This window comes from Clarias gariepinus, chromosome 22, assembly GCF_024256425.1.
Source record: "Clarias gariepinus isolate MV-2021 ecotype Netherlands chromosome 22, CGAR_prim_01v2, whole genome shotgun sequence".
Taxonomy (NCBI): domain Eukaryota; kingdom Metazoa; phylum Chordata; class Actinopteri; order Siluriformes; family Clariidae; genus Clarias; species Clarias gariepinus.
The window spans coordinates 15,328,407-15,342,504 of record NC_071121.1 but is presented as its reverse complement, the minus strand read 5'-3'; the positions used below and the strand labels follow the sequence as shown (position 1 = coordinate 15,342,504).

Here is a 14,098-nt window from a genome sequence, read left to right as displayed (position 1 = left end):
CTTCATTGATTTGCGTACCAGCCAGTGGAAACTTTTTTATCATCCCATCGGTCCTTACCAGCTCGGCTCTCCTTTTTGCCTCCAAATATGAGAAAGTTATAAAAAGCTGAAGCCTGGGAAAAATCAGTGGAGCGGAGGGGCTGATGGCACTGCGGGACTGTTTATAATGAGGCTTTAATAAACAGAACTGTCGCTCCTCAGCTGGAGGAAGAGCAGAGTTAGGGCAGAAAAAGGCCATAACACTGCATCCAGATTCCTGCCATGTCTACCCCAAAATACTGTCCCATTCCTCCATTCCCTCTCGCCCCGCACATGAACTAACCAGACATGAATATTCTCAGCAATAAGACATAAATACTCACTACCTACTGACATTTTGGATCTTATCAATGCATGCAAAATAAGGCTTTTCATAAATACAGAACTAATAATGTACATTTATTACATGAACTGAGGGGGAGTTAAAAATCAACATCTAAGAAAGCAGTTACTGAGATTCTTGTCTTGATTTTCTTGTTAGAAAAAGAAAAAATACAGAATGCCCTAAGGCATGGCATACTGCATTGCCTAAATACATTGCAGTACAGATATGATCATCATATTGTACTTTATACACTGATCAGTCATAACATTGAACCCATTACCATTTAAACCACCTAAGTTCCTCTTGTTGCATAAAAACAGTTCTGATCCACAAGACCTGTAAAGGTGTGCTGGTACCAGAATGTTAGCAGAAAATCCTTTAAAAGTTGCCAGGTGGGGCCTCCGTGCACCAGACTTGTTTGTCCAGCACATTCCATGGATGCACGATTGTGATCTGGAGAATTTTGAGGCCAGGTCATCAACACTGAACTCTTTTCCTGCTAAGCTCCACACACAGAAAGCTGTGGTGCACTGGGTGTTCTGATCCCTTTCTATCATGGCCAGCCTGGACACGCTAGCCTTTGGTCCCCACAAGCATAGATGAGCCTTGTGTGCCCATAATTCTGAAACCAGTTTACTGGTATATAATATATAATAATTGTTATTCAGTTTGCAAATTTCCTGGATATTGCGTGTTACCAGTGCTTCTATAACTTCTATTAAGTACTTCTTGTTTTTTTTTCCGGTCAATTTATGTACAATTGAATAGCATGCCACATACGTATTAGAAAAACAAATACAGTACAGAAGCCTTGACATAATAACGACAGATACACACGATCAGAATTTCTGCTTTCATTTTATGATATTTATAGATGTGCTAAAAGTATAGGAACAAATAGAATTCAAATATGGTTGCACCGCACTTTCATGTGGTAACTGCATCAGGCCAGCAACCCGCTGACACGGGCAAACTGTCGCATTCTTCTATTGTGTTGCTTTGCCAGGCTTCTACCACAGCTTCTTTTAGTCGTGTTAGGGTTGCCTTATTTCAGTCTCGTAGAACTAGGTTTAACATCTGGTGATAGACTTTTCTTAATCTATAATATTTTCCCTTTTTTCTCTGGATGAAGTCCTTTAATGTTATCAGTGTGTTTTTGGGTCGTTTTGCACGATGAAGAAGTAGATTTACTTCTTCAAGATTTTGCTGTAGCCCTTCAATTTAGCCATTCTTTTGCTCTCACCATGAGTTACATCAGTAATAAAGATTAGTGAGCCTGTTCAAGTAGTAAGTCATGGAAACTCGACCAGTGATCAACCTCCACTCAACTTTTGGATTGTGAGCAGGTGCTTTCTTTGGCCACACTTTGCCTTCTCCCTTTTTTGGAGGTTCACCTTGGTTCCAGAACTTTTTATGGCTCATCTCCGTATTTCTTCTGATCTCCTGATTCTTACTGTTAATGAGTGGTGTGCATCCTGTGAAACACTGTGAGAACTGTAATCATCAGCTGTTACTTGCCTAGGCTGACCTGTTTGTCGTCTGGTTGGAGCAACTATTCTTCCTGTCAAAACAACTTGTTTTTTCTCCTGCAGAGATCTTTGTGGTCTTTATGCTAGTTTATCCTTTTTAACAAAAAATGCAGTCTTCACAGGCAAAATTCAGGACATGACACTGGGAGCTATTATGTAGTCTAACAGAGCACACTTGGACTGACACCCATCAGTCACATCGTCCAATGTTTTTTAACAGTTGAAAAATGGGCGGGTTAAAAAAAAAAAAAGGTCCAATCAAGTAAGCTGTTTAACACATGCAGATGTAAATATATGGAATTCAGATAGATCACCTCATATTAATCTTTTGAAATGTCTTTAGTGCAGGTTTGGATCTGATTTCTATTCAAGGTCAAAGGTTGGTGATAAGCAAATGGTTTTTATTAAACTTGTTGATAACTTCCAAGCAAGAAATTTAAGAAGGTCTAAAACAAATTAATTCAACCCTTTCATACATTCAAGTGACAGAAAGATTAAAAATCTGCTCCAAGTTAGTGCAAAAGTAATGGCACTGCCTTCAAATTGTTGCTTGTAAACCTAAATAGCTCCAACGTTTAACATTACAAAATTTACAAGTTTTTTTGTTGACAAGAGAATGCGTGAACACACCATGGTGTATTTGTTGGCATTTATTTGATGACTAAATAAATCGATTAAACAACCAGACCTTAAACAACATCGCAACAACACACTGTACAAGTTACAAGGTGCCCTAAGAGACTGTTCACGTCAAGTCTAGAAAGTGAATAAAACGCCGCTTTCTACTTCTTTCCAAAGTGCTCGCGAGCTTGTGCTTCCGTGGCGTCATTGCGACATAACTACAAGAAGCTCGCTGCATGACGACGCACATGAAAAACGCATTAGCGTCACGTTGGCATTGTGAGTGTGCTTGTCAAGCGTGTTCATTTTAAATAACACAGCTGAACACGCAAAAGGAGATATGTGAATAAAACAAAATACAAGCAGCCTGCACAATCTGAGAAACGCAACAGTGTGACTTGAGCCAGCTGCCTAAACTTTGGCAAAAAAGGTGTGGTTGATAGACAGATATGTGTACTCCATACACATGGAGTATATCAAGATGTTTACTGACATATGCTGTTTGCTAACTCGCTAATTTTTGAAAAGCCCCCTGCTAGCTGACCCTCGAACTCACAGCTAGGGCGAATTTCTAGAACACCGGCTGTGAGTGCTGCCATGAAACAATTATGATTAATCTTAATCTGGGCCAGGATTGCTGTAACAACCTCCAGATTACAAAACTAGCACTTTATTAATATGTGTACCATGTTTTATTTTAAAGTAGGAGACATACACTTTATTACATTTACATCTAGACTGACCTGCCGTGCGGTCTGTATCTGGACTGGAGCCTGGACTTTGAGAAGCACTGCTTTAGCGAGTATAGCTAAAACAAAAGAGTTGGCCTTGCTGTCCTAATACTTCTAAATGTACATATCAACACATCTGTAGCTTGCCAGATAACTCCCAAGCATTTCCAGATGTGCTATTGTGTACACAAAGTATGCTCAAAATAAGCATCTAAGTGACCTGATGCTGACAGCGCCCGTCATATCTGTCATCGCTTGCTGTTTACTAGAACAGAACCGAGCTGATGTCAAGCACAGGTGTGAGTGTGTCGTCAGTGCCCGGGGCGACGACCCCTCACCTATTAAACTGATAATAAACAATAATGATGAACTATTTTAATAACAACATCAGCAACGACACGCGAACACACACACGAACACACACACACGAACACACACACACGAACACACACACACACAAGCAAACGTAACAGAAACACGCAGAGAGAGAAGTGAAAATTTACAATGAGAACAGAAAGACATCATTGTCCACGTTTTCTTTAAATTGTTTTTTCAGAAAATTACACACTCGTATACACTCACACTTATAAGTCTTCCTGGAAGTTTATGAAAGCACACTGGATTCACACAAGGAAAATAATTAATCAGAGAACTTATAACTATGACTTACTGATGCACAATTATGAGATCCTTTTTTGAGATTTTTTTTTTCTTTAAGATAAAAAAAACTCGTCTATAGCCCCTGGCGTGAAGCATGTCGGCTCCAGTAGCTTTGCGTTTTTTTTTTCCCCACTTTAACTGTTGCACAGACAAGGCAAGCCTACGTGGCTACAGTACTGCACTATCTGTTTGGTACTGCCTATGTGGGGTTAAACTGTGGACGAACCCAGGCTTTCTAAAGGCACATATTGTATTTATCTTATATGATGCACAATGCGACAATGATGTGGTTATTAGAGGCAGGAATGACCAGATGACCCAATAATGACCTGTTATCCCTTATCACTTAAATAAGGATGGGTTCCCCCTGTTGAGTCTGGTTCCTCTCAAGGTTTATTCCTACTGCCATCTCAGGGAGTTTTTCCTTGCCACCGTCGCCGACACTCCTGGCTTGCTCATCAGGGACAATCTCATTATTATCTAAACACATTTTTTCTCACTCATACACAATTCCATGAATTTTCTTTCCATTTTGTGAAGCTGCTTTGAGACAATGACCATTGTTAAAAGCGCTACATAAATAAAATTGCATTGAATTAATGATATTATAAGTGCCAAGTCGTTTTTTTATTGTGATACCGTAAGTAATTGAAAATGTTTTAAATATTCAGAGGTCATATATTTGTTAAAGATTTTGTTGCAATTATAAACAATGTAGCAAATAATTAGCCGACTATACAGGATGTTGTGCTGCGTGAACAGTGTTTCATGCACCACCTGTAGGATTATGGAGGAACTGCAACATTTTACCACCTCAAATGCAAACGTACATCAAAAAATATACATATAAAATTTTGGATACATGGAGATGTAATGCTACACAAAATAATCACTATACATAAAACGATTTTTTCCCCCATCTCTAGCAGCTTTGGTTACCTGCTTCTCAACAAGGACTGCAAGGATTAATCGATGTTGTCAGCTTAAATTGCTAATCAAATGACTTGCCGACAAATTTAAGTGTTAATTAGTTGATGACGTCATCATGCTTGATTCTCGAACTGGGAATGCAGTGATGTATAGGTGTTAGGCTTAATGCAGTGAAGCGAGTATGTGTGTGTAATCTCTGAAGTGTGGGAACATTTCACTCTTAACTCAAGCAATAACAGTCACTAGAATCACAGGTAGAAAGGGAGCTGGTGGGGGCGTAGCCGATTTGTGAATAATGTGTATATCTACTGACTGAGTGTTGCTATGAGTCGGGTTTTTACTTCCAGTTTTTCCCCAAAGGATCTTCACACCCACAAGCCTTACTGCTGATTCTCGCCCTCATTGCTCATTGTGCTCTCCACTTTTCTCATGGCAACACACACTAATTAGCCATGTTTACCTCCTGTGTGTGCCTTTGCACACTTACCTCGCTCTCGGGCACTTCGCATGGCCACGCCCAAACACTGATATCTACCCAGAGACTTATGTCATAATGGCACAAAACCTGCAATAAAGGGAAATAACAAGGACCCCACCAACACACACACACACACCTGCTGCCTCTGGTGTCGTACTGTCTCATGTTCTTGATAAAGTGAACTTTCTTCAAGGAGCGTGGCCAGTGAGAACCTGACAGGTTTCGGGTCCTAAAGCAGAAAGAAAGAAAATAAGAAACAAAGATAAAGACAAACATTTGTAAGAATAAATACATATAAGCAATACATAGTCAGACTCGGTTAAAATGGATAAATAAATAAGTAAATGCTGTGTTGTATTCATTAGTTAATTAAGTACATGGCAGTTCTGGCCGCCATCCCAGAAAAAAAAATCTTTGTCCTTACAGCACATTGTTTCTTTCCCTCACGGTTTTATCCTGTAACACACCCTAAAGCGTTACACTCCTCATTCACACAGGCCTTTATGCATTGGACTCCACTATTTCCTAACCTGTTGCACAGTCAGTAATTTACACTTTTTGTCAGGTTATAAGTGGTTAGAAATTTACGTGCACCATGCACCAGCTCAGGTACACCAATTATTGGCCAGACCATTAGGCAGAAATAACGACCAACCGCACAGTGACTGTCGGAAGCAGAGAGCCAATTAGAGACACTGAGAGAGCACGAGGATGTACACAAACAAAATACACAAAGTGGAATCAAAAAACTTTAAGACTAGTAAAGAATTTTTTTCTCTTTTTTTCACAGAAAAGAAAGAAAAGAAAAGAAAAAAGTAATCAACATGCCACCTAGAACACTATTTCCACGCTGGTGTCCTTGATTCAGAAGAAGTGTCTAGTATGACATATATCTGTCGGAAGTACCGCACATACTGCTAGCTGTGTACAATACTCACTAACTGAAATGCTCTACTCTGGGGCTCTACAGACCTCGCTGACACCTCAATTCTCTGTCCTTTTTGACTGCCATGGTCTTTAACTACAAACATCCCGGGTCTAAGTCTTGCCTTTGTGCTCTAGGACTGGCTCACATTTCATGGGCAGTAAAGATCTAAGCATTCATGCAGAAGGTGGGATTTGCTGGAATAGGATGATATTTTTTACATCTTACATGTGATAATGAGCTAAGATGCGTAAGTTTAGCGCAGTTCTGTCAGTTGGAAACATTTAAATTGTTTTTTTATGCAATTAAACAAAAATCAGTCTGATCTGTCTTGTTCTCTGCTGATCATTTAGTTCAGTGTTGTGTGTTGTGTTGTGTTTCACTACAGTTTTGACAGTAGAGTGGCTGATATACACACAGCACACATCTCAGGATGTTAGACCCCTGCTTCATAACTAGGTGCTCTCCCTTTTACACAGATCATGTTTCATCTCTGATTACAGTACCTCCGTTCTCAGCCTAAAGGCGCAAATACATCACCCAATTCCGCCTCTGTGGCTTTCACATTTCACAACTGCACCGAACTGGCTGTGTAGAAGGTGCTTTTGAAACTTACATGAATTTCAAAGTTTTTTAGTACTTGGTAAGTCCCTTCTTTTTAATGACTGTGTGCACTGCAGCATTGACTTCACAAGTTTGTACAAAAACGTCTGATTTATTTTAGATCGAATCTATTAGAGTGTCACCAGGACATGTGCTTTAATAGAAGAGATCACGCATGAGACAAAGCAGTACATGGTCTATATTACAACTCTGCTCATATTTAAATAGAAACCTTTAAGTAGTGAAGAACAGGAAATATTCATGATCTTGAACACTTCTTAACTTTCTTCAAAATTGTACAATTAAAACATTTTTTTGATTACTAATTTAAAATAAAATAATAAAAAAAAAAAAAATGTCAGTTAAGTCCCAGACTTTTGGAAACCACTGTATCTAGCTCGAGTTGTTTATGGCATGTGGAGAAGTGCAGAGTGTTAAGAACACCTCCTACGTTCAGCCGTGGGTCCAGCACACACATCTCTACTCTGCGAGACTACCGTTAAGGCAACCGATTTCCATTTAACCAGATTGTATATCTTAGCTAGCCAGTGTTAGCTGACTTGTTCATTCTGTAGAATAGTATATAAAAGTCGTTCTATATTATGTAATGCGTTCAATTTCCATGGATAAGTACATTTATTTTAAATACTTTCTTCAGCAATATTATATTTTACGATTAAGGTAAAGCATGTTATTATATCACACTAACATTATCATAATAATTAACTATTTGACAAAATTGACTATTTTTGCCACTTCTTGGTTTGAAAATAATTGATAAAAACCGTTAGAATGCCCTATCATCCAGAGATCGCGAGTTCGATTCCAGAGTGATGGTGTAACCTCTCAGAGTCGGAGGTCCAGAGAGAGATAAATGGCCGAGCAGGTTCCCTTGCTCAGAAATCATGGAGGGGTCTACAATTTTCAGCATAGGTGCATTTCCACTGTGAGAGACCGAATCTAAAAAAATAATAATAATCCGGAAATTACATTGTATAATTTATAACAAGTTATTTGTGAATTACTGTGTCAAATAAGTTATGTATTACTTGCTTATCAGCCAGATTTCTGACCCTTAAAGACCTGTTATTTGGCTTTTGAATAGTCCAGCTACACTCTGCTCATGAGTCTAAATTAGTAGCACCTATTTGAGGCCGTTAGCTGTCATAAAGACACCTGTGCACCCCACAATCAGCCAAAGTCTAAGTAGATACATGGGGTATCAATACTTATTTGACACAGTAATTCACAAATAAATTGTCGACCACTCCATGATTTCTAAGTAGGAGAAATCACAGGGTGATCAAATACTTATTGACCTCACTGTATATAATTTTTTTTAAATAAATACTTTATTGATTAAGTTCCAAGTGACCAGCATCCAGCATCAAATGATTTTAAACACACTGTGGTAAGTGATTTCCCGTTAAATTTTTTTAATCTATAATAGCTCAATGTCATGATCAACTATGTAACGTACTGTACACAGTCTTAAAGTCCTTCCACAGATTTTCAATGGGTTTGAAGTCTGGGCTCTGACTAGGCCACGAGACTGTTTTCCTCCTTTCAACCACTGTGTGGTCAGTTTCGCCGTGTGCTTTGGGTTATTGTCATGTTGGAAGGTAAACCTTCTTCTTATAGACTTTCTGGCAGAGGGCAGCAGATTTTCCTCAAAGATCCTAAAGGCATTTTGGAGATCTTTTGACGGTGCCTTGCCACCCATAGCTGAGTGTTTGCTTCGGGTTGCACTACCAGAGAGTGCAAGGCTTCAGGCTGTCATGCTGAGATAATCAAACTGACCACAGCTCATCACAGTTTAATGAGCCACTGAAAAGGAGATCAGCTCCACCTGATTGAGTTTACAAGTCATGCTGGGTGTGTCTGATCCTTATCCATATCAGTGATTCTGGTTTTTTATATTTTTTTTCTGACATGTTGATGTTATACTGTTTCTTTCACTACAGTGTTAAAAGTTGTTTTGCTGGATAAAACAAAAACTGTGTGTCTTCATTTCAGGCTGCAAAGCAACCGAATGTGTTAATTTATAAGGTTGACGAATTTTTATACCCACTCGGGGGAAAAAAAAGGATATGTTTCACTGAAGGAATTTACTAATGTGAACCACTAGAACACTTTGCACTTCTACACCTATGTGAAATGTATCCTAAATTATACAGTGACTCAAGTTGTTTATGTTCTTGCAGAATAATCACAGTTACAAAACAGTAGGTGTGGACAATTTACTTCATCTAAGCAGTTTTATAAAATGAACGATGATATTCAAACAGGAAGTAAAACGATTCAAGCACTTAAATACAGAGTAGCCGTGAAGCAAAGTATTAATCCCTCAGTCTAATCCCTAATTCTTTTCCAGTCTGTTTATCACAATGTTGCAATTGCTTTTAAGATTTACAGAGATTTACATTTTTGGCCTAGGCTTTAGCTAGCGATGTGGAGCAACAAGATCTGCTCTGTATAAAACTGAGAGCAACCTCAGGCCTCTCATCTGTCCTTAATTTACGGTGACCTGGTGCCATGTGCAGTAATGAAAATTACGGTTATCCGCAGTAAATGAGCTGGAAGCTAAAAACGTAGGGGAAAAAGGAGAGCAGAAGCAAAACAAAAACGACCACAAGTATCTCTGAAATCAGGAACATTCAGATTCACTCCTGTTACTTTGTGTTCCAGACACCACAAAGTATTCAAATGTTAGGGAATGTTCACATCCAACATCAGACTCAAGCAAAACCGTGATCTATGTGACTCTGATCACGCCATGGATGTTGAAACCTGATGACTTTTAACTAACTGTTCAAAAATTTACACGATATAGAGAAAACAAACAAAAACAAACAAAAAAAAAAAACAGCCAGATTGCTTCAAGCTGCCAGGACGCATACAGTAACTCAAAACTATCACTTTAAAATAGTGGTGAGCAGAAAATCATATCAGCACACACAAACTTTGATGTACTCTTGACTGACACAAAACTTCAGATTACAAGAGATACAACTTTATCATCATTGTGCAAAGTAAAATGACAACAAAGTTAAACCTAATCTAACCAGACATATTTACAATAAATAATGTGATTAATGAGGGTGTAGGTTCATATGTACAAGGGTGCGTGTGATTAATGTAAAGAAGGTGCAGTTTGAAATAAGGACAGAGTATACCCGGTAAAACACAGTACAGCAGGGGACGCATTGTTTAGTGAAGACAGCATGTCAAGAAGACAAAATGCTCAACACGTTATACATATTAGTAGTATTAGAATAAACTGGGTATCATTCCAGTAGTGCAATAATAAACATAGATCTTGGATGGTGCAAAGATGCACAGTGAACGCAACATGGACTAAAAGTTACGGTGCAGTAGTGTAACATTCCACGATCAGCATGTCAGCTGCGCTAACAGCGACAAGGAAAACGCTACATTCCAGTCCGTTTGTGCGGCCGCTGGAGCTGCTGGAGTGAGGAGTTTCTTTGATAGATGCTCTTCTGCTCACCAAGGTTGTAAAGAGTGATCATTTGAATTATTATAGACTATAGATCCTCCTGTACTGTCCCATCTGGTCAGTTTCCTCTAATCTTGCTTATCAGCAAAGTGTTTTAGTCTGCTCACAGGAGGCGTGTGTGTTTGTGTGTGTGAGAAAATCCCAGGACATCAGCACTTTCTGAAATCCCGACTCCCATCTGGTCCAGCTGGTACGGAGAACCACACCACGGGTCACATTTCTTCCCATTCTGATGAACATTAACTGAAACTCTTGACCTTTATGTGTTATGCTGTGGCCACATGAGGAGCTGACTGAATAACTGCATGAACGTGCAGGTGTACAGGTACTCCTAAGAAACTGGATGTTGAGTGTTTATTACAAAGCCACTATCTGCGTTCTACCTACTGAAGATCCAAATCTTTATGACTTATTATCTGAAAAACACAGAACTGTCAGACAGAACCCTACAACCCTGGTGTTTAATGGTAAAGATATTAAAGCGTCTTTCCTCAACATAAGATAATAGACTACAGTATGTTATGCTTGCAGAGACATGTGTACAGCACCCTTAATAACCATCAATGCTTACGTACCGTATTTGATCCACGTAGCGGTTTAACTAGTTTCACAAGTTCAGTTATTTTCTTTAAGGATCATCTTTTCATATCGATAATAGGTCTTTTTTTTCTTTTTCTGTTGATCAAAGGTGAGCTTTCGTTACAAGGCCTTCTCTTCATTCTGTTGTACTGACTTTATACATTCACCTTAACTTCGATATCATTTTAGACCAATTAAGGATAATCCACTCTCCTTATCACAGGTCTATTATATCTGTACTTCTCCAACTTTCCGACTTCTGAATAAGTCAGAACTAGTAGCTGGACAGCTGTAACAGTCCCTAGTTACATCATTGGATTAAATGCTCTCTGCTAATCCTTGTCTGGCTTGGCATTAGCACGCACAGCATGCTGGGTCACAGGACATATGGTCTGATTTTACAACTGCAGTGTGTCAGCTAATGTGAGTGCTGCACTGGCAGCTTCAGCTCGGGATTCAGACTGGATTATCACAACCACGCTACAAGGTCGAAACAACAGAGTGACAAAGTGGAACATTAAAGAGCCCCAGGCTAGGAATCACCAATGGACTGCAAGTTTAGGGAGACTGTCCATTAAAAAAAAAAAAAAAAAAGCTCAAGCTGTTAGGACAAGTTATTTTTGTCCTCCTGGTTTACCTGGATTTCAGTAGCACCATTTGCGAAGCGTCAGAGACTGTTGTAGAAGTTGCTATTTGTTATAATATTCCTGTACTGTCCAATTGTTTTTGTGTTTAACTTTTATGTTTAGTAAGTTTCTTATGTTGATGCTTGTTTCTTCTTCACAGCTTGCCCTTTATGAGTCATGTGGTCCTATTTGTATTTAGGACTGCACCTACTGTAACGATTAGTTTTGTCCTTTTACCGAGTAATCAATCGAGGGTTTTTCCCCACCCTCACATAGTCGATGAGTCTAATGATTAATTTTTCAGGGTTAATCTAGTGATAAGACAGCACGGTGGTGTTGTGGTTAGCACAGCCGCTTGCACCTCCAGGTTCTGGGTTCGATTCCCGGCCAGGCTCGATTCCAACCTCCTCCCACAGCCCAAGGACCAGCAGGTTAGTCTAATTGGCGTTCCCAAGTTGCCTGTAGTGTGTAAATGAGTGTGTGTGTGTGTGTGTATGCGTGTTCCCTGTGATGGATTGGCACCCTGTCCATGGTGTGCCTGTCCTCGTGCCCTAAGTCTCCTTGGGAAGGCTCCAGGCCCCCCGCGACTCTGCATACAGGATTAAGCGGTGTAGATGATGAGTGAGTGAGTAATCTAGTGATTTTCTGGTTGGAAGATTAATTCTTTTATTAACTTAAAAGAAGCAAACCCTTCAATCCTTTATTCAAGCGTTTTCTTCAAAAATATTTATTCCACAAAAAAAGTAATGTCAAGGATTAATAAGCCCAGCGGCCTTGTGGAGAAAGAATTTATATAGGAAATTATATATTTATAAAAGAAAACAAACAAAAACACCCTGGCACCCAGCTTTGCCTCTTTCCCCGAAAACCTCTGAATAATATAAACTGCGCTTTCTCTCAGAAAGGCTCGTACATTAATCACTTATTGTAACATTTCAGTTCTCAAACTCTAACTCTACATCATTTAGGTTTTGTACACGTGTGTGGTATGAACGCTGTGGTAAGCCATTCCACTTCAGCACATTGCACAGAGCACTATTTTACTAGTCGATTCTTTAAAGCAATACCAAACGTCGGACAATCAAGTTCAGATTTTTTGGGGAAAAGTCTCATATTACACCATGCACCGGCAAAATCGGGAACAAAGCATCAACACACTCCGTGGAAGCCGACATATTTACATAATAGCTGAAACGCAGCCCTAATTGTATTCACATGCGCCTTGTTAGGTTTGATTACTATGTTTATATAGAGGCTTGATTCAGGTTGATTCTTTGTCTTGAGTTAAGTTTACTGTAAATCCTCAACAATTGATATTGAGATGTGTCTGCTACTTATACTCTGTAAAGCCTTCATAACAATGGGTTTTACAAATGCACTTAACAATACTGTTCTTGCAAGCACTATTCCAGAACAGCTGAACTTCTTGTCCTAAAATAACAACTGACTGTTGTTGTTACTTAATTACCCACTGCCATATGTGCTATTTTATAGTTCTGAAATTTCATAGTTTTAAAAATAAATCACTAAACAAGAACAGCAACAAAAAACCCATTGTGTGTCCAAACTTTTGACTGGTACTGTACATACCAACATCCATGACTTCTAGGGGACACAGAGAAAACCATTATAATTAATTAACTTAAGAGATACATTTGATACTAAGCTACAACGTACTGAGAAATTATACTCTGAACTTTGCATAGAGGAAAACAATGTTTCAAAATCATACGCAATTAAAAGTTAAAGTTTCCAGCATAAAAATGTGAAATGAAAGTAAAAACACTGCTGAATGAAAATCTATTCAAATATTAAAAAGTAAATGTGGTTATTTCTTTCCTGAGGAAATACATTTACATATCAAGTTTTCATGCAAAAAATGATTTACTTCAAACTTTCAGATGATCACAAAGGCTACATAGATTGATAATGATTATTAATCAATAATAATAATAATAATAATAATAATAATAATAATAATAAAATCTGTAAATATTCAATATATGGATGATATAAGGATGAGCTAGTGCTAATTTGACCTGGCATTAACGATGAAAACAGGCAAACCTAGTTTAATATAGCTATTTAATATAAAAAGAATTAGCTAAAAGAAATTAAAAAAGTTATATTTTAGTTTAATAAATAAATTACAGTATAGAGTTCATGCCGTCAAATGCCATCTCATTTTACATGAGTATTTGCTTACTTAACCTACGAGTCTGGTTCCTTATCCGTCTACAGCTCTAGTATTTATGATGTAGTGTAGCAAGAGAAGGTCTTTGCTGATGATGAACTGATTCAATTCTTACATTTACATTTAGTCATTTGGCAGACGCTCTTATCCAGAGCCACTTACATTTTTTTTTATCTCATTATACATCTGAGCAGTTGAGGGTTAAGGGCCTTGCTCAAGGGCCCAACAGTGGCAACCTGGTTGTGGGGTTTGAACCTGGGATCTTCTGAACCGTAGTCCAATGCCTTAACCACTAAGCTACCCCTGGCCCCTAACAAGTGATGAACAGTGGATGAGTTGTT

The 14,098-nt window shown here is 38.7% G+C and overlaps 1 protein-coding gene across 1 annotated transcript in view; it reads right to left on the bottom strand.

Moving 5' to 3' along the window:
• Positions 1 to 14,098, bottom strand: part of cables2b (Cdk5 and Abl enzyme substrate 2b) — a 41,162-nt gene that overhangs the window by 20,740 nt on the left and 6,324 nt on the right. Inside the window, exon 2 of the mRNA XM_053482098.1 lies at positions 5,450 to 5,542. Within this exon, the coding sequence (XP_053338073.1) occupies positions 5,450 to 5,542 (93 nt within the window). The remainder of the gene's footprint in view (positions 1 to 5,449; positions 5,543 to 14,098) is intronic.